This window comes from Anopheles merus, chromosome 2L (assembly GCF_017562075.2).
Source record: "Anopheles merus strain MAF chromosome 2L, AmerM5.1, whole genome shotgun sequence".
In the NCBI taxonomy this organism is placed as follows: domain Eukaryota; kingdom Metazoa; phylum Arthropoda; class Insecta; order Diptera; family Culicidae; genus Anopheles; species Anopheles merus.
The window spans coordinates 28056737-28077394 of NC_054083.1; the positions used below are offsets into that span (position 1 = coordinate 28056737).

General features: G+C 43.0%; 1 protein-coding gene across 9 annotated transcripts in view; it reads right to left on the reverse strand.

Annotated features, from left to right (window-relative positions):
* Nucleotides 1-5053: 5053 nt before the first annotated feature.
* The window catches only part of LOC121591328, a 45166-nt gene continuing 29561 nt past the window's right edge, over nucleotides 5054-20658 (reverse strand). For all 9 annotated transcript variants that reach the window (XM_041911692.1, XM_041911691.1, XM_041911685.1 and 6 more), the window contains exons 4-6: nucleotides 11101-11324; nucleotides 6354-6502; nucleotides 5054-6275 (exon numbers count right to left, since the gene is read on the reverse strand). In XM_041911692.1, coding sequence (XP_041767626.1) covers nucleotides 5665-6275; nucleotides 6354-6502; nucleotides 11101-11324 — 984 coding nt within the window. In that variant the 3' untranslated portion in view covers nucleotides 5054-5664. The remainder of the gene's footprint in view (nucleotides 6276-6353; nucleotides 6503-11100; nucleotides 11325-20658) is intronic.

Genomic DNA, 20658 nt, shown 5'->3' on the forward strand with positions numbered 1-20658 from the left:
CCTCGACGCGCACTAGAGACGGTGGAAAGTATAATATCAATTGTGGACTTGCTCTAATTCATCCCCATCCATCCGTTGGGGAGACAAGCTAAAACCTAAGCCCGTCCGTGCTATCGACTTGGAACGAAATGGCACACTCCTGATGCTACTGATCGTGTGTGTGTGTGTGTGTCTGTATGAGTGTGTGAGTGATCTGTGTAAGTTACCTATTACTGTGATGGTGTGTGGTTGTTTTTGTTGGTGGTGTGCATACTAACGATTCGGGTGGGATTACTTCTGCTAAGGTCTCGGTTCTCCGCTCCACTCAACCTGGCTCACACATGACGCTACTAAACGCTAACCTAAAACGCTTATCATCGACACCGTACGTGTCCGATCATTTCGTTATTTCGTTATAATAATAATTTTGTTTTGTTTTGTTTCTACACTCCTTACTGACCTCCTCGGAGTGTATGTATTGGCTGCGAATTGTCAACAGTAGTGGCCTTTGCTTTGTCCACACTTCTCTTTCCTCGTTCAATTATTATTAATTAGTTTGTTTTCACAATGTGTCTTTGTTAAGGACTATCGTTTGTGTGTGTGTGTGTGTGTGTATATGTATTTTTGTTTGTTTTTCTCTTTTGTGTTTAACACCTTTAATTTAATGTTGGTGGTTTTTATGTTTTCTTACCCCCTCTCTTCTTCTTTTTACTGGTAATTTTCATCTATATTTCTCCACGCTCTCCCTACCACAAACACGTCCGCGTACAGACATTTTGGGTTTAAATTCAACGATTTTTATTCATTCCTGAAGACGCTTGTAATTAATTCGTAGTTTAATTCACTTTTGTTTTGCCTACTAGCGCGCGCTGTGACTTCTTCCTACGCGACTTCACGCACACTCACACACAAACACACCCATGCGCGTGTTTTGGAAGCTGGTTCGCGCTTTACGGTTTCGATTCGACCGCAAAAGCTTCGGTTCCCTTAATGTTTCATTCATTTAGTTTTTATTGTTTTCTGGCATGTTAATCGTTTGTTACGTTTTTCGTCAGTTTTATGGTTTGTTGGTTTCCTTCACCTTCCGTTTCGTGATATCTGCTCAATCGCTTCCCACTAAGTCCCTCCTCACCTCCCTCCATATCACCTCCTTTCCTTTTTCCTCTCACTTCGCTTACCCTTTGCTGATCCAAATTCACTGGATACTGGAAACAACTTTACAACTAGTAACTAGCAAATAGTCTCGCACTCGCGCGCGAGCAACCACTGAGTCGAGGGGCAACAACTGCCTCAAACTCTCCGCTCGAACTCCGCTGCTGGGATGTTTTGTTCGTTTGTTTGTCTCTCTTTTTTTTTTGTTGCTTTGTTTTTCTGTTACGTTTTGTTGGTTTACTTTTATCGCTACATCTCACATTTATGTTACCAACTATTGATTATATTTTTGTTTTTCTGAGAATCTGTTAGCCTGCTTTCTCTTTCTTCCTTGTGTTCTCATTTTATCTACTGTTGGGTTTGCTTTGCTTTGCTGTTTCCGTTAGATAAACGCTAAAAGTGTCTATTCGATCATTAACAGGTTTTGTTTGTATGCGTTTCGGTGTGTTTGGTATGTTTTACGCTCAGTGTGTTTGTGTTTTATGTTTGGTTTTGTTATTAATGTTTTCGTGTTCGTATATAAATATGTTCTTGACTTCGTTTTTGCTAAAACAATTCGGATTCTGATGGACTGTTTCGGTGTAGTCGACAGAGTAGATTGTGGTAGGTGTGAACATTACTTTTGTACACTTATAGAATGCCAAATATATAAATAGAAAGAGATAATGATGTAATAAAAGAAAGAGAGAGAGAGACATAGAGAGAGACATAGAGAAAGAGGAAGAGAAGCTGAGTGGAAGGACATATAAAAGAGTAAAAACCAGAGCCAGAGAGCAATTGGATTGAGAAACGATAGAAAAAGAGTGTGAGAATGAGAAGGAAATAAATATAGAGAGAAAGAGAAAAAGAGAGTAAAAGACAGACAGAGACAAACATCTTCATATGCTCTTCAACTAGATCGCAAAAACTTGGAAACAAGCTAGTGTTTTTTTGCAAATGCCACCAAAAGCTGAGAAGTGGAAATCTGGGAAAGACCAGATTTACTACAAGTGTGTAGCACTATTCCGAGGTGATGGATGAGCATGGTAGCTATACGGCTGTCGTTCAATTGCTTTTGGATACTTTACTTCACTGTAATGTGGTCAAATGTGCAGGTTTGCTACTGTCTTGAGCCATCCGGTCTCTTTCTCTCTTTCTCTTTCGCATCCACTTACTTCTTCTCTTTCTTTGCTCTTAGTTCCATTGCCCGGTTGTTTCGTTTGTCCAAAAGTACGTGTGCAGCGCATCCTTCAGCGTGTGGGTATACATCAAACAGCTTCCGCACTCTCCATTACACATTATCTAACAACAATTGTTGTAAAAATTGACGGACTAATTATAATAGTGGTGACTTAATTTGTCTATAAAGAGTTCCCGCGCTTCGCACGGTTTTGGCAATTTGCTTGCAGTGTTTTTCTTTGTTTATTTTTCTTCTCTTTTTGTTTCGTTCCGTTCGTCCTCTCTCTCTCTCTCTCTCTCTCTCCCACATACACTCTCACGTAAATAGCGGTTTGTTTTCCCACAGCTGCTAACCAGCGCTTCACCTGAAGGAATGCGTTCCACGTAAATAATTTTTCCCAAAAACTTTGATGTTTTATCTGTCTTATTTCTGTCAGGTTGGTTTGCTTTGCTTTGTCTCGTTCTAAGGTTGGTGTGTAAGTTTTACTATTGAGTTTGTCGCTGATCTTTTGTTTTGTGGTTCGTGTTAATGTCTTGTATCATTTACTCTCTTTATCTCTTTCTTTCTTTTTATTTATCTATTTCTTTCTTCAGTTTTGATCTGTCTGCGTGGTGTTGCATGAAAATCGTTTGTGTTGCCTCACATTCGTTGAACATTCCTGGTCTGTATTGTATACACCATTTTCCCAAACGTTTCCATTGCTACTAGAGGTTAAAGAGATTATATATTGTATTGTATTGGTGTAGTACTTTTCTTTCCCATGAATATACGTGTGTAAGTGTCTCTCTCTCTCTCTGTTGCAGTGAGCGTGTAAAAGAGCGTTGGAAGATGAGCGGAAAGTGTACGTGTGTGTGTGTCTGTGTGTGAACGATGTGTTAATCGGTGATCGGTGCAACGGTTTTCCTATGCTGTTTCTTCTGCTTCTGCTGTGTCTATACGCTAGCACGCTTGCATGGTATTGCGCTAGATGGAAGGTTGTTTTTTTCATTAATAAAAACTAGTGTACATCTCATATTCCTGCGGATTAGTCATCTCTTAGTAGTAATAGCATTGTATTTCTTCTGTGAGTATTTTTCTCCCCTCTCTCTCTCTCTCTCTCTCTCTCTCTCTGAACCTCCGTGTTCCTGTTACACTACTAACACCACCTTCCGGTTCCGCAGGCTCTATGGTGTCCTTACTCACTTTTCTTCCCCTATCTCCCATTACCCCACACTAAACGTGGAACCCGCATGTACGAAATTCAGCTCCAACACAAACGTAACATAAAACGATTCACGCGAGAAAAACAACAACTTGTCACATCACAACGAACAAAACTAACACACCTCCAGCGCGTACCACCACCGGTCCAACATTAATTCCTCTCGGTCCTAACCCTTTCTTTATACAGCTTACTATGTATCCATTTCGCAAAGGTATGTTAATGCCCCTACCTCCCTCTGGTGGCGAATCTCGTTTTCCGGTTTTGCTTGGCCAAATTGTGCAACAAAAAATCAGACACACGCACATACGTTGCCTGTTTCGTGATTTTTTGTTTGTTTGTTTTAATGTCTCGAACGCTAGCCCTGCGTTAGAGAGGTGTCCGAGATGATTACAACTACTTAGCCCGACAACTATTAGGTTGTTTGCTGTTGATGTTTGGCTTGTTTGCCGTACATTTAAAACGAGTGAAGGTTTGCAAAACCACGACGGTCTAGTGTGTTACTGAATACGAGTGTGAATACACACATACATAGACTCATATACACACACACATACACACACACACTGACACGTTTTATTGCTTACGTGTTAATGCAACGAAGTGTGTATGTGAGCGGTATTTTGTGGTATCTTCACCAGTCATTCAATCAAACCCGAGTTTCACTAGTTGCCTGCTTGCCCCGGTACCTCGGTCAATAAATTGTGGATTTCGTTATGCATGTGTTTCTTTGCCCTAAACCGCTTTAACATTCTTATATCCACCATTGTATTTTTCTTTTTCTCTGCTCTCTAAATCTTAGCAATAAGATAAATTTAATATTTCGCCTAAATTGTCCATCAGTGTTGTTAATGTTATTTGTGATGTAACACCTTCATGGCTTTCCGCTTTCTGAGGGTATGTTTCACCCAAACACCTCTGTTATACTGCTCCCTACCCACTGTTATACTGTTGTTTCCTTGCCCCCCTCCTTTTCAGCGTTGTAACATTATTGTATACGCGTATGTTTCTGTTACCTCTTACCCTTTGCTTTCACGCCACAAAAGCTCCTCCAATCGTGGCAGCCGGCAAACGTGTGTTTCGGGACATTCGAGGACGCTTTTGCTACCTTTTGCTTCCTCTGCGTTATTCGTTAGCTTTGTTTGTTGCCTTATTCGTACTACAGAAGTTTGGCAGACGTTTCCCTTCACTTCAATCCCCCCCCCTCCCTTTCCAAAAGTCATGTTAAACGCTACACTGTACTGGTTTTATTCTCTTAACTTGGTGAATTGCTTATTTGTTAAGCTTTTTGTTACAAATATCGGTTTCGTGTGGAGTAATTATTTCTCCCCGCGATCCATCGCTGGATCCTTACCATCGTGTACTGCTACACATTCCGAAGTGGTTGTTGTTTTATTTTTCTGTGTTTTTCCTTTTCTGTAGTGTTGTTTGTTTGTTTTCTTCATTTGCTACTCAATGTTTCTCTTTCAATATTCGTTTTTTTTTTCTTCAAATTGGATTGGGTGTTTTTCTTTCGTTTATTGCACTAGTTTTTGTTTGAGTGTGTTACGTGACATGTGTGTTTGTGGGAGTGTTTTGTTTTATTTAGCTTATTGTTGAGTGTGTGTGTGTGTGTGTGTGTGGGTATTTTTGCTTCGTTTTAGCGAACGTATTTTTCACTTTCGCTATACGGTGCTCCGATTTGCTCCTAAAATCTGATCGCTATGTCGCACCCCTATTGGACTCTCAATTTGCAGCTATTATCGTTATTATTATAATTTATTATTATTATTTGGGGTTTTCTTTTTTCTTTGTTTTGTTTGTTGTTTTGTTATTTGTGTTGCTTCTTTCAATGTGACACTTGCTATGGTGTAGTTTTTCATTTTCGGTTTTGTTGGTTGGTTTTTTCTTCTGATTTTTTTTTTCTCTTGCATTTTGCAACACGCTACACTCACGCGCTTAACGTTGATGTAGCGCACTGCACTTCTTCTCCGGTATGATTTACACACTGCTTGACACACTTGACCTTACCCGTGGGTTACGGTTCGTCGGTTCGTCGTTCCCCCAAACGGAAGTGTCCTGAGACGGGGTACTTTGTTTTGCTGATGGTGGTACATTGCTGGTGGTGCAGCCGGTCAAATCGGGGGCAGAATGTTGCGGTCCGGTTCAGCTGCCGGAGCCCTCGGACCGCGAGCTATAACACCACCAGCAGATGGACCAGCTGCTTCGTCCAGGCTACCAGTTCGGTACCGACGGTCAGTACGGCCACCATCGCGATCCACGACTGCACACCGCTCGTGTGCGTCCGGTAGACCGAGCCGAGTGCGCAGACCGCACGCAGCAGAGACGAAACGGCCCGCACGGGCGACGAAACGCCCGACGGCATTGACATCGCCGTGGTAGTGGTGGTACTGTCTCCCGCTACTACTCTTCGGCTACTGGCGGTGGTACTGGCGGTGGTACTGCTGCTGCTGCTGTCGCGGCCAGCAGTGGTGGCGGTGATGGTGGTGCTGGGAGAGCTGGTCGTAGCGGTGGACGCGATGCCGCCCTGCGACAACCGGCACTGCTCGGACTGGGAGGAGCTGCTCGTCGGGGTGGTGATGCTCGGGCAGCTGGCCGATATCGCCGGTGGTTCGCTGCTCAACGCTAGCGCCGCACTGTCCGGGTGGCGCGTCTCGTTATGCAGCGGATCACAGCGTGCGCACAGGCCATCGATCGGGCTCAGGCCGCAGTAGTCGTAGCAGCAACCGGTCGGGCCGTTGTTTGACTTTCGCAGTTGTTCGCCCGTTTCTTCGATGTTAAGATCTGGAATTGGGAATTGTAAGGTTAGTAAAATAAGACCAAATATAAGCAATAAAGTATAATTGATATAATATTTCCTACCTCGACAAAGAAACGTCGGTTCGCCGGCGTACTGCGTCGGATAGGCTGGAGCCCGATCGCCCGGCAGCATATACGGGCACTTTTGCTCTACGGTTTGGCATACGTTTAGACATGGTCGTATTCGTACTCGTTGCGTTTTTCGGCGTGAACTGAAACGAATGTTGACGAGGAGAGGGTTTAATATTTTGGATAAACTGCAAACAGTGTACTTATTAAACGAAGTGAATATGAACTTCGATGTGATTGTTATTTTAGCCGGTCTCGTGGTACAGTCGTCAACTCGTACGACTTAACAACATGCCCGTCATGGATTCATGAAAGGACCGTGCCGACATACGGTAGGACTGAATATCCTGCTATGGGGGGAAATCAATAAGCCACTGCAAGCCAAGCCCACAAGTGATACATGCAGGCCTTGACCGTCAACGATGTTGAGCCAAAGAAAAAAAAGTGGTTGTGATAAGTTAAAATGAGCTGTTTATTTAATTAAGGAAGAATTTTAATGATTCATAATGACCAAATCACTCACACAATACAGTGGGTAACACAGCATGAGTTTAGTGTGGACAATATTTATCACTGATTGGGCCTAATATTCCCGGAAGCTCACAATTGAAGCAACTCTTTCGTCTTAGCCCAAAACAAGCGACAGAGTTTTTATAAATATAAAGCATTCAGTTCATCATAGTACAGAAACACTTGTAATAGTTTAATTTAACATGAAATGTAATCTATTACGAATTATTTTAATATCCGGTGAACATATATTTCCAACAATTCAAACGAACCAAAGCTGCTGCCACAGTAGGTATTTTAAGGTTATGGCCAGTGGTGCAAAAAGTCACTGTCAATGTCATAAAAAAATCTGACCTAAACAAAATCCATATCAGCGTTACTGAGTACGTGATTGTGGTAACCAGAAGTGATACTCAGAATGATTGGTGTGACCAATACATGCTCATGACATGTTTGCTTAGTCAGTCACTATGTCACGACTTTTTTATGCTGTGATCAGTTTTGCAAAATGTCACTGTCATATTCATGACAAATTCCGGCTGAAACAAAATCATGTCTGCGTCACGAGCTCTATTGTAATGATCAGAGGCGAGCCTCCAACAGTTGGTGCGACCATCACATGTTTGGTGACATTGTGTCCAACCAACTCTTGGTCAGTCACTTGATCGCGACATTTTCAGTCGGTGATCATCGCGATGATCATGGGAGATATGCGGTGCGTACGAGTGGTTCCAAGAAACAAAATGAGCATGTTTTCTTGCTGTGGGTTTAACTCAAGCACTCGCATGTCGTGTTCGGTATGTCATGACGTACTTTCATTGAGTATCAATAAAGATCATCAAGCTACCACGGATATGTTCATTATTTTCTTTGGTAAAAATTTCGTGATACTCATGACATTTTGCAGCACTGGATATGGCAGATCATCGTCAAAATATGCTTATATGAATAAATCAGTGAGGTGTTTTGTAATACTAGCCAGTCATTATTTATGGAGTTTGTCCGTTGGTGGATGTAAACATGAAATGTAAACATACAAAACTACAAGGGAATCAGTCTGACATTTCAAGCCTAGATTATTTCAGACTATAAAAATGTAAACCAACATCCATTCAACTCAGGCTCGTTCAGGTTGGCTCATATATGATTGATTTTTTTTTCAGCCGAAGCATACATATTTTGCTCTTCTTCTTCTTCTATTTGACGTAACGTCCTACGCGGACATGCCGGCCAATACAGGTTTTCGAGACCAAATTCATTACCACGCAGCGGGATAGTCAATCCATGCTACGAGGGGACGGTCCATTCTAGGCTTGAACCTATGACGGGCATGTCATTGAGTCGTTCGAGTTGATGACTGTACCATGGGACTACCCCATTTTTGTTAAAAAAACGTTAAATCATGTTTAAAGCGTCATTTTAAAATGTTTTATAATTTTTAGAACTCATTTCAAACAGAAAAATAAAGAATGAAAAGATTTCTTATTTATTTTTTCTTTCTACTCAATTGATGAAATCCAATAATACAGATTGCAACGGTCAAACAGGTATGGACAACGCAACCTGGATGATTAACACACAGCTTAAAATATACAAAAGGGTCAATAGCGACCTTATATGAGCGTATCTGCTTTAGAGCTATAAAAAAGGATTCAAAAATAGTATTTCAAAACCTGTGAATTTACGTTTGGCAGCATAAACCATTCTATTTCATACTTTCCAAAACAATGCCCTCACACTATTCGCTCGTTGCATACTTTTTGTGTTTTGTTTTCCCTAAATGAATTTCTCTTTTGCTGTACGACGTTAATTGAATACGAACTGCACGCTTGTCCATAGCATCTCCCCCCCCCACCCTCCATTTGGGTCAACGTACCCCTCCACACGCTAAAACCTCATCCTTTGTACGCGTGGTAGCAATAACAACTTGGACAAAGTTTTATCGTGCCCAACGTTCTATGGCAAGTGCCTACGCTTCTCCGCGTTCGTCCTGCCTGCTCACAGGATCGCCCCTCCACAGCACACGGCCTGCGAAGCACACGAGGAAAAATTCATCGAAAAACACGTGCACGTGTGACCACCGTTCGTGATCGAACACTCCTCGGTCTCAGCACACTCTACGCCAGCGGTGCGTCGCTTCGCATCGGCTAATGCCCCACTCGAGCGGAAGCTTAATTTTTTGTCGTTAAACAAAGCATCTCGCACCGCTTCCTGCAAACCCCTGTGACACGGAGGGTGAGAGCGGGCAAGCAAGCGGGGGTTTCTTCTCACCGTCTCGACATCAGTCGGATGCTGTGCTGGCTTTGCCTTTTATGTGCTTTTTTATTGCAAAACTTGCCCGTTTTGTGTGCGCGTGTGAGTGTTGTGTATGGCGATGCTTGTGAAGTGATCGGATACGTTCCCTGCCCTTGTCGTCTGAGCTACAGCTGATGGTGAATAATTTATAGCGGAGTGTGCGTAAAGTCGCCTTCCTGCCTGTCATCGAGCTGGTGAATTGCTTGGGACATTAAGCTTAACTAAAAAAGCTCTTAAATGGTACAAAAAAGGTCCCCGTATGTGTTGCTAGTATTTGCGCTCTTACAGCTGCACGCGTTGTTTCGTATCCTTGAGACTGATACTCGTACCGAAATCGATGGCCAATCGAGCCCTTTCCTGTGTCAAGAATGTGCATCTGCTTGAGGAAATTATGAAAAGACCCTCACACATACAAGATAGCTCTATGCTGTGTCTCATCGAAGGAGGGCTCATTTTGAAGACACGTGTGGGCTACATTGAGCGATTATAAACTTGTCTCCCCCACACACTGCTACTGCTGCTGCTGCACCATTTATTATTCATCGAGATTCCAGACGTGTCGAGGAGGGAGGGAACAACGACTCCCAAATCACGCCCCTCCGATGGGCATCTATTTAGCTAATCAATTAGCTCGTGTCCCCGTGCCCGGCGATCCGTCAAGATTTCCGTTCGTCTGCTTCGGCGCACGAGCGGGACAGCTTGTTACTTGCCCCGTGGCATTGGTGTGCGGAAACCAATGCTTATGCAAGCATGCCCTGTATGGGCCGCACCGATCCCTCTCATTTTGCCACACTTTCGCTCTCGCAAACACTAACCCGACAGGCAGTTCACTTTGATTGACTGGTTTCGGATGAAGTGCGATGAAGCTTTTTCCACATCCTCCCGAGCGCACCGCACCGGAACACAGGGACCATCCACAAGGGACAAGGGAGCGGGTTTTACCTTGCAATATTTTGGCTAGATTTACGTTCCTTCCCACTGCTTGGTTTGTGTGTGTGTGTGTCTCAGAGAAGCAAAGAGAATGAAAAGGGAAGCGAAGAAACACGTCAAAAACTTTGATGGTTACCTTTTTCCGCATCGTCCTCAGTTTTATTTGCGTGCCGGGGCGTTGCACGCCCAGACTAATAGGGAAGGACAAGCCCAAGGCAGGGCGAAGAAGGGAGTGAAAATTCCCAAATGAAATGGTACAGAATTATTTATTCACGACGTTCCGCCTACCGAACGGTGGCCCGAAGTGGCGCAAATATGGGGCCGGGGATTTCTTCTCGTTCGTGCATGTTTTCCCGGGTACGTTGTTCTGGGCGTGCCCCTTTCCCCCACCGACCGATGTCAGTGGCATGGTGGGGGGGGGGGGAGGGGTTCTGGCAAGTCATGCCTAACGAATGAACTTCTAACGATTACCGAGTCCGAGCAGTGGCTTGTTCCGGCCAGCACCTTCGATGGGAGCGAATGTGCTCCTAACCAGGGCAATGCAGCCATGCTCAAACTGAAGGCAAAGGCAATTAGGGAAGCGAACGACACGGGTCGGGATACGGGAAGGACGCCCGCATGAGGGGGGGGGGTGCGAAAAGTGGCCTCCTGGGTGAGAATGTTGATGATAATTTGAGGTAACCATCATCCGTGCCATTTGTCGATTATTTAATGGACCATGGAGCACCGTTTCCCCGGAGGAAAGGGTTGGTGGGCGGAAGGGGGGGTAGTGACGAATGCGACTGCCGGTAACTTTGGCAGATTCTGTTCCCGGCTGTGGCTACGGCTGAAGGAATTTGCTTCGTGGGGTTTTGTGTTGCGGAGGTTATATAACCGGTTGTCTGGGTATTTGGAGCGAAAAATTTGGGATTTTGCGCCACCCTGCTATGTGGACCCCATAAATATTTGACCCTCAGAACACACACACACACACACACACGCAAATAAACTAAGCTACTTCACTTACCTTTTTACAGTGATTGATATATTTTTTACTAGTTGCTGTTTGTTTGCATCGTTCATGTTCGGTTCAGTCTGCTTGTTCGCGGCGTCCCCAAAGATGGCGTTCGATTTCCCCTGGGTAGCACGGTCACTGTCTCGATCACCGGTTTTATTGTTAACACTTTTGATGTCGTCCCTCGACGTGAAGTACGGTATAAAAACACTGCAGCCCCACCTTCGATATGCCTCCTGTTGCGTGTGGAGAGAAAGAAGGAGAGAAAAACAAAGTGAGAGAGAGAGAGAGAGAGAGAGAGAGAGAGAGAGAGAGAGAGAGAGCGAGGAACGGTATATTAGCATAGAACAAATTGGGATTCTGGAGATGGTTTTGTGGAGTTTTTTTTCTGTTATTTAATAGAAGTTAGTGGAAGGAACATGTTTTGTGAAGTTTGTAGTTCTAATTGCATCACCCACGCTTTGAGAAGGTAAAACAGGTTGTGATGGTGTAGATTTTTTTTTAAAGTCTTTCAAATAGATAGTTGGTTGTATCCTCTAAAAGAGATCCTTGACTCGCATTTGCCTTTGCACATGACACACGACGTTGCTTCCTACGTTGGCAGCTGGCCTTCTCAACGTCAACGGTCGCTCATTTTCTTTCGATCGACCGGCCAGGCCCGTAAGATTGAGCAAAACCATAACCATTGAGCAGGAAACATCCGGACCAAAGTACTTAAAGAAAGCACCGGGCCGAACGCCGGGCCGCTGGACATAAGTTTCGGTCATTAAAGTTGTCGGAAGCGCTACTTCACAGAATAATAGCCACCGCTCGAGCAAAGAGAGAGAGCGAGACGGGGAAAGAAGCAAAAAAAAACTAGTAAGAAAACCGAAAAAGAAAAAGAAAACCAAAAGCTCATAAAGCTGTCCGGCTGAAACGATGGAAACGCTTAAACTCAAAACAACCCTTACACACACACAAACACGCTCGTGCAGATCCTGCTCCTTCGTCGCTTTTCCCTTCAACAGAGGAAGGAATGGTGTTTAGAAGCAGTGCACAAGCCGAAAAGTCAACGGAAAGCAAGAAAGTAAAGGAAAGTTTTCCTCTCGTTCTGGCCTCGTTCCAGGATTTCCTTTCTGCTCTACGGCAGCCTCTCCGCCGGGGCAAGCCAGCCAGCCAACCAGCCATCCTTAGGAGGGACACGCTAAAGTTCGCTGCTGATAGCTGGGGCTAGCACGCAATCAACTCGACTTGTAATACGCATAATGAAGTTGGGACCGTTTTGTACATGTGAATGCGCACGTACAAGTATGTGTGTGTGTATGTGTGCGTTAGTGCTGATTCGGTGAGCGAACGACTTTACTTGCTTTAATTGTGGGTTGTGTCGATTTAATTGTGGGTCTTGCGAGGCTGAACATTATAGCTTGGAAAAGAAGCGATGAGAAAGAAAGGAAGCAAACGGAATCCTCCGTTCTTGGAAATGTGTGTTGTTCCATAGTCTTTTTTTTCATTTCTTTTTTGGTTGGTGCATTTTTACGTAAGAGAGCTTTTGCTGTGAAGACTGTAGTCAGATTGAGCTGTTTGGCATGAATGTAATATTGGGTTATTTTATGACTAAATTTAGTTAACCATATTTTTGTAAGTAGATTTATTGCTTTTTATTTAAAAAAAACCATCAGCAATACGGCCTTTGTGGGCCGTTCTTCCTGAATGATAAATACAAAAAAATATTTTGCAGCAATTGTGGATGATAAATAACTAATGTATGATTAAAATGTTGGCTTAAAAAAAACAAAATAAAATAAATAAAATAAAATGTGGGCCGTTCTGCATGTTTTGATCAATCGATTCGGTGGAAATTAATCCATTAGTTTCACCTTTCATGTTGGTGACCCTGAAAACATCCTACGTTGTGTTTTTTACAGTGAATAAACTGGATTTATTTTATTATTAACTTTGACGAGGTTAAACGTGCGCTGTTCTATTCCGCGGCTGCTGCTCGTGTCGTTATAATGTGCTGGGTTTTTATGGCAGTTTATTTCCGCGATATTTCCTCTACCAATACATTCACACAATTACACATCTGTCAATTGTCTCATTGATCGGTAAAACGCAGGACGAAACGTAAATGAATATTTCATGAACACGAACTATGGGCTGATGATATACGCACAAATTCTAAACAGATGCCTCAACCCACCCATATTATAGCAGCATTTTATGATCTTAAAGTTAATTATGTTTTTTGAATGAATTGTAACGAAAACATATCTGAAGATAATTAAAAGATTGTTACAGATTTAAGTTCAAAGTAGTTCCAAAGTTTTTTAAATGACGCATTGCCATCAAAAAGATCTGTTGTGAATTTTCTTATTTCCTTCATAATAGTCCTTTTGTATTGACGATATTAACTTTTATTACCTTTAAGCCTAACTTTGATTAAAAAACTTTAATAAATTTCTATTCAATTCTTTCGACTTTTCATCATACGAAGCTATTGTCTTTAGCTTCAAAACAATAATTTCAGCCCACCTGTATATTATACTCACTTAAATAGCTGCTCGAAAACTGATATACAATGCAAACAGCTGACAGGCTGAAATTTCAGCCTACGAACTTCAAACGGAAAGGGCCCCAAAGCTAGAATTAGATTCGAGTACCTGCTCGAAAAATTGCAAAACAAGGTAGTGTTTACATTTATCCCTATGTGCATTAAAGAGATCTGGTGATGGAACCCAGAATCGAAGTGTATGTAGTCCAGGTGGTCTCAAAGCATGTTTTTTATAACCAAATTCGAATATCACTTTTTGACAGCATGGATGAAAACTTTTGTTCAAACAAGCTTTCTGGAGACTTGACGAATACACAAAACACTCTTAAAATCTTCATTCAGAAACAGAAGCGGTAAAAATCAGCCTTTTAAATTCATATACCTTGGGATAATCCCACCTGTATGCTATACCCACATTGATAGCTGCTCGAAAACTGCTATACAATGCAAACAGCTGACAGGCTGAAATTTCAGCCTACGAACTTAAAACGGAAAGGGCCCTATTCATAGTTCCCCTTTATTCTTTGACGCTCCAACTATATAAATGGTCTTTATATTTCGCGTTTATAGTATTGAAGCAATATTGGATCACTATCAATTATTAAGTTTCTTGCTGTGGCTTGTGCAAACATGTGTAATAGATAAGAAAACGTTATGTAATGTCTACAGAAACGAATAGTCTTGCTAAAGAAAATGTAAGGCTCTGTTGAGAGCTCAAAATCAATATATACAGATGGAAAATGCAAGCCGTCACAAGCAGACGACACAGCCACAATGCAAAAGCGCATCGCTGTGTAGCGAAATAAATCTGCACACTGCTTTGTGCTTGGTAATAAATTGAGCCTTAGGCAAACAATGAGGAGTTGTGAAACTATTGCCTAACGTTGTTGTATGTCTTTCCCCGTGGCTCGACGCAAGCTTGTTCCAGATGAAAGACCACGCAGTCAAAAGCAGTTGCGAGTTGTGTGTTGCAAAATGAACAGCGAGCGCACACACCACCCGACCGCAGCTGTACGAAAAAAAGACCCATCCATGTATAGTTGTATGTGTATGCGAGAAGAGGAAAGCGAAAGGAATAGCTCCCATCCGAAAACGCACCAGCAAACACACATAAATAGCACATGCTAAATCTTATCTTCTCCACCAACACGGATCAATCTGCCGCCCTGCTCGGGGACGGGGAGGTGCTGGGCGAGAAAAGGGTGTAGCGTGAGCGTTATTTGCCACGAGTCCGAGCTTCCAAGTAGCAGCAGCAGCACGCTTCGCTAATATGCGGCTCCGGGCAATACTAGCCCGCACCGTACGCCAACAGCACAACTGCGGCAAAGCGCACAACCCTCGCGCTCCGAGCTGCCCCGAGTGTGCTTTCGAGAGCTGTTATGTAACGTCGTCGTCGTCGTCGTCGTCGTCGCTGCCGCCATCGCTGGCATCGTCGTCCTTTCCCCGGGAACTGAACCCTTGTGATTCTGGTCCGGTTTTTGGGGCTCAGTTTTCACAAACGGAGTGTAGTCGCTTCGTCTACAAGATTAGAGTTTGCATCGCTGCGGCAGATGGGGTGCCGCGGGGATGGAGATGGTTGAATTATCTCACCGCAAATGCAGCTGGAATTGTCACCCCAAAACGCAATCACGAGTCTGCATTTCGGTGTGCCGATAAGAGAAGCGGCCCGGACGAAATGGCAGCACGCTCAAGGGCAGCCTCCGGATCAGGGGTTGGGCAACAAATAGCAACAACAACGACATCACGCAAGCATCCAAGGAAGCCAAGGAGGCCGAGGATTGTTGTGTCAGTGGCACGATTGCTGTTGCCTGTTGTGAACAAATTTGAATCAACCAATATATATATACCCAGCAGCGACAGGACCACCTGCTTCTGCTGTTTTCGTACTGCGCTCAACACGCGTCCTGTCATTTCGGTACACTCCGCACCCTTCACCCTTGCGCCTTCACCCGTTTTCCGTCCATAGAAATACACTCTCATAATAATATGAGCCCCAAAGCAGCAGTAGCGCTCCCACCAACTCACTCTCTCGCACTCTTTACGCTCTTTTTCGTTCGCTCTCGGTGTTCCGCACTCTATAGCTCGCGCGACATTACCATTCGGACACGGGCGCTAGGGGGTGCCCACAGTTTCGCAAAATTAACCTCACAAATACTCTGCATTGCTGTGAGTCCTCCCACAGGCGGTGTCGTTACAAATCGAACACCCACCTAGAGGCCGGAGGGCTTCACCGACCTAGTGTCAAAAGCTGGCGCATTCCATCGCACTTACACACACACACACACACACACACACACACACACACACACACACACACACACACACACACACACACACACACACACACACACACACACACACACACACACACACACACACACACACACACACACACACACACACACACACACACACACACATGCAGAGGTGAATTGGTGCTCAGTTCTCCCTCCTGTCTTCATTTTGTAACTAAATCTGAAAATTGTTATTGGAGCGAATTTGGATGAAAAATTACTTCACCCCTCCTGAATGGTTTTTGGCGACTGTAGAAGCGGTTGTGCCAATCAAGGACGTTACTCGGTGTGTGTTTGTTTGTGTGTGCGTGTGAAGTACTGCTGTGGTAGTGGATCATTTTGGTAGTACCTGCTACAGAAATCGAGGCAGCTGGAAGAGAGCAATCCCGATTCCCCATAGGACGCACACACACACATGCAAGAGCACGGTACAACGTCGAGAGAGCTTTTTGGCAGTGTAGGGACACTAAAGAAGTCTTGATTTCGTTACATACTAATACACCTGTGCGCTGATGATGTGTGTGTGTGTGCGTTTCTGTGAGCTTAAATTGGGTGAAAAATAATGTTGGAGGGAAAAACAGCCAGAAAAAAACACCCATACACTAGTAACGTTTTGACGGCCCTGACTCATCTTCTACTGAAGTCTCGTCGACGGGAAATCTTCATCCATTTATGCCTTCTGGCTGACAAACATTTGGACGTTTCAAAGCGTGTGTTTAGTTTTTTTTCCTCTAAATGTTTCATTTTGGGCAAATGGAAAGGATTTGAGAGGAACATAATATTGCAACAAATCTTTTCTTTTCTTAGCAATAAATCATTAAAAAATTTTGAAAATATGTGGTTTGATATTGCCAGAAAATATTCAAATCAACGCATTTGCCTTTTAAAAAAGATACGATTGTTTAACCTATCCGCACAGTTAATGCAAATAACTAAAAATTGAAAACTCTGCCTGGGGAATGAATCATGTTTTTAAGATCATTTATACTGTTTCTATCAAAAACTAATACCCAAAACAATAATTTAAAAAGGAAGTCAAATATGAAGAACCTCATTACCATGAAACATTGTCTCGAAAGAACTGACAGAAGTTGGAACATTCGAACTGTCTGCGACAAACAATTCCCTCTAACATCTGACGGGCGAACGGGGCAAAATCATCAATGAAGGCTTCAGCTTCCTACCGTTACAGCCGTTAATGCATCAACGAACCCAGCAAGAAAACAACCATTGTAAGAATGGCACAATGTAATGATGATTGGAGCAAAACTCTCCTCCCCTTCTTCCCCCTTACCCACCTAACCAAATACATTCAAACGCAAACACACAAACATACACGTTTATGCACATGTGATATAGCACTCAGGCACTCACGCACACACAGACACACATTTACACACGTTATCAGGATATTGGCCCCGGTATTACCCGGTTGAAATGGGCCAGCAGAGCTGTGAGAGCGCGCGAGAGGGAATTCCTGAGAGAAAGATAAAGAGTGGAAGAGAAAGAGAGAGATATGATACTCACAAAACGTACCGTAGCCGTTTTGGGTGTTCTCCATTGAAAATTTCGGCGTGTAAAATCGATTCTGCACTCGGTTTTTAAGGTGAGCCTGGGTACTTGGCAGTGTAAAACTACAAAAGGTGTTTGCAAGACCTCAAACAATAAACTCCCATTCTCAAGTGTTTCTATGATCATTTCTAGTGAGTGTTTTTTTCAGATAAATTTGTTCCACCCCCCAAGGATCATTGTTATTGCTCATCTGGACTTTTTCCTTCACCTTAAATTACATCGTCCTTATCATTAGCCGGTGACTCATCGCAGGTCACTCACACGGGCACTCACACGGGCTACACGGGCCTTTCAAAGTCTACCCCGTATACAGTGATGGGTGGTCAAGGGTAAGTCCCTGAGCTGAAGGAAGAAAAAAAACAGGAATCCAATTCACAAAATTCCAATTCCTTCTTACTCTGAGTGGATAGAGAGTGAGAAAAAAAAAAACAAAAATCGGAAAACTAAGCTACCACTCTTCACCGGATACTTGCGTAAGAAGCAGCAGTGGAAGCAGCCAATCCCGGACTTGCTTCTCAGTTGAACCTGCACAGTCTGCACAGCCCGACTAGTCGCATTTGTTCCGAAAGCACTTGCGCTGCACTATGTTACGTGTAGTTAAGTGCACGTAAAGCCACTCAGCTTATGGTTGGCGAAGCGGTAAGCACCGAAAAGCTGAGGTTTCATGGGCGTCCTTCTCTTCCGCAGCTTCTTCAACAATTGAGAGGAACTGCTTCGACAGTGTAACTACTCCAGCACACTGTATACATTTCAATTACGAAGCAATATTTCACTATTCGACGCAGGTTCAAGGAGAGCCACTGTGGTGTTAATTTTTCAGAGCGATTCGATTAATTAATTGATTTTGGATGAAGTGTGTAAAGAGTTGCGGAGCTTAGCGGTGTATTTATTGAATGCTGTCCTATTTATTGGGTGGAAATTTTGAGAAGTTATTGTAGAGTTGTTGGGTATTCTGTTGCCATTTCTTTCTTGAGTGTTACAAAACATAAGCGTCTGATATATTGTATAGGTCCTAATGCAACTATCATGCATCATAATACAGCTCAAGTCGACATCATTTCTCATGAACTTGTCTTTTTTGTGTAACAGTGAATTACATCGGCCCGGTCTTGTGGTACAGTCGTCAACTTGTATGACTTAACAACATGCCCGTCATGGGTTCAAGACCCGAATACACCGTGCCCCCATACGTAGGACTGACTATCCTGGACTGACTATGGCGATCACTGAAAGCCAAGCTCACATTCACTAATGGGTTCAGGCAGGCCTTGGCCGACAACGATTGTTGTGCCAAAGAAGATGAAGAAGAATTACATTGACGGAGTTGTTAGAAAATACACTAAAATTTCGAGAGAGCTGTCACTTAAAAGCGTCTTGAAAAGTACTTATTATTACATTTACTTTTAGAAACACTATTAGTGTTACAGACACTTTTGCACAAATTGTTCAATGAAAATCAGAACTTCGTCGTTCTTTGATTGCTTCTTTGAGTGAAACGCATCGGGAAAAGCTGAACACATATAAAGAGATAGAGATATAAAGTAGGACAAACAAACGCCATTGATTCTTGTTCCTTGGTCCACCCTTAACAACCAATGTAGGAATTTTCAAGTCAATTTAAAGTTCTGTGCATAAAAGCTCAAAAGTAGGTAAATAATTAAATTTCATCAAAATAAAACCCGTTTTAGGTTGTGCTAGACAATGTTACAATGTACATGTTTTTGAATAAAAAATATCGAAAATGATACGAAAATTCACAATGAATGCAATTCACGAGTTTTCCTAGTTGTAATGAAACACTTTTCATGTTATAGATTCATTACGAATAATTAAAAATTAATTAAAACTACGATCAAAATGCATTAAATATTGTTATATGGATGAAACAAAGTATTTTCTTGTTTTATTGTAATCATGCAGTGTGTTTAGACTACTCTGGATACTTTTGTGCATTGTTTTTTTATTGCTGCAGGATGTTGTACAACGATTGAGTCATGTAAAAACAACAGATCGTGCCAAAACGAAATCAGTTTACACTACCAGCCTCAAAATATTGCTAAACATCGCTCAAACATACCATCCCGTTACGGTGAACCATAAAAGAAAGGCACGTATTGAAATGCAAAAAAAAAACACACACACACACATTTTCTGCTTAACAACAACACACTCACAAACATACTCAGAACCAGTGCAGTGCAGCGTTTAAGGCCACGCGGGTTTTGGTGAAGTTGGCAACATTCAGCAAACGAACAAAACGGAACCATTTAAAACCGGTAAACAAAAGCCTGGAACTGTGCTAATTTGCTATATTGCGGTAAAATCGTTCAAAACTTTACGACACGTCACGCTTTGGTGGAGGAAAATGTTTTATTTTGCCTGTTGCCCGATGGTGACGGTTAGGGTAGCGTTACAGTGAGCTAAAGTGTCCATCACACACGCCCATGTGGGCACACATACAACCCAAGAGCATCCGAGAAATGGGATAAAAGAAGGTCAAGCTGAAATGCCACACCGAGGGCAAGAAGAAAAGGGCGAAATAGAGACAGAAAGAGAGAGAATGTGTGCGTCTTGTTACGGCCAGCCGATGATTTATGTCCGACCTGGCAATGGTTTGCGTGGCAGATCATCATCGATCGTGGGGCCCTTCGTTATGATTGCACCCCGTACTTTGTTGCGCTTGTGTATGTGTGTGTGAGTGTGGGTGCTCGGGAAAATTGGTAGTGCAAAAAAGAATTGCCAATTTTATTTAAGCAATCGAGCGTGTTCTCATACTTGTGCCCCGGGACAAATTACGTCCGCCACAGTGAGCAGCAGCGGACGGGAGGCAAATAATCAATCCGTCCACTTTTGGCGTTCACGGGAAATCCTGGGGCTGCAGTTGAAGTAGGGAATGCAAGAACTACAACCACAAAGAAACACAGACTCATAACAAACTGCAATAACTCGTGTAAGTGGTGTACTTCAGTGGAAAACTTTTCGAAACCGTTTCGATGGAAATGGTTGTTTTCGGGCTTAAACCTAATTAAAGTGGATCCGGGACAATGGCACGCTAAGGAGTAGCAATTTTTATTCCTTTTCAGTAATATGTTTTTTTTCCTCGTTAAACAGTTAACGGAAATATGTCCAATTTTCGAAAAAGACGTATAATGACAGCAAAAAAGGTAATAAATT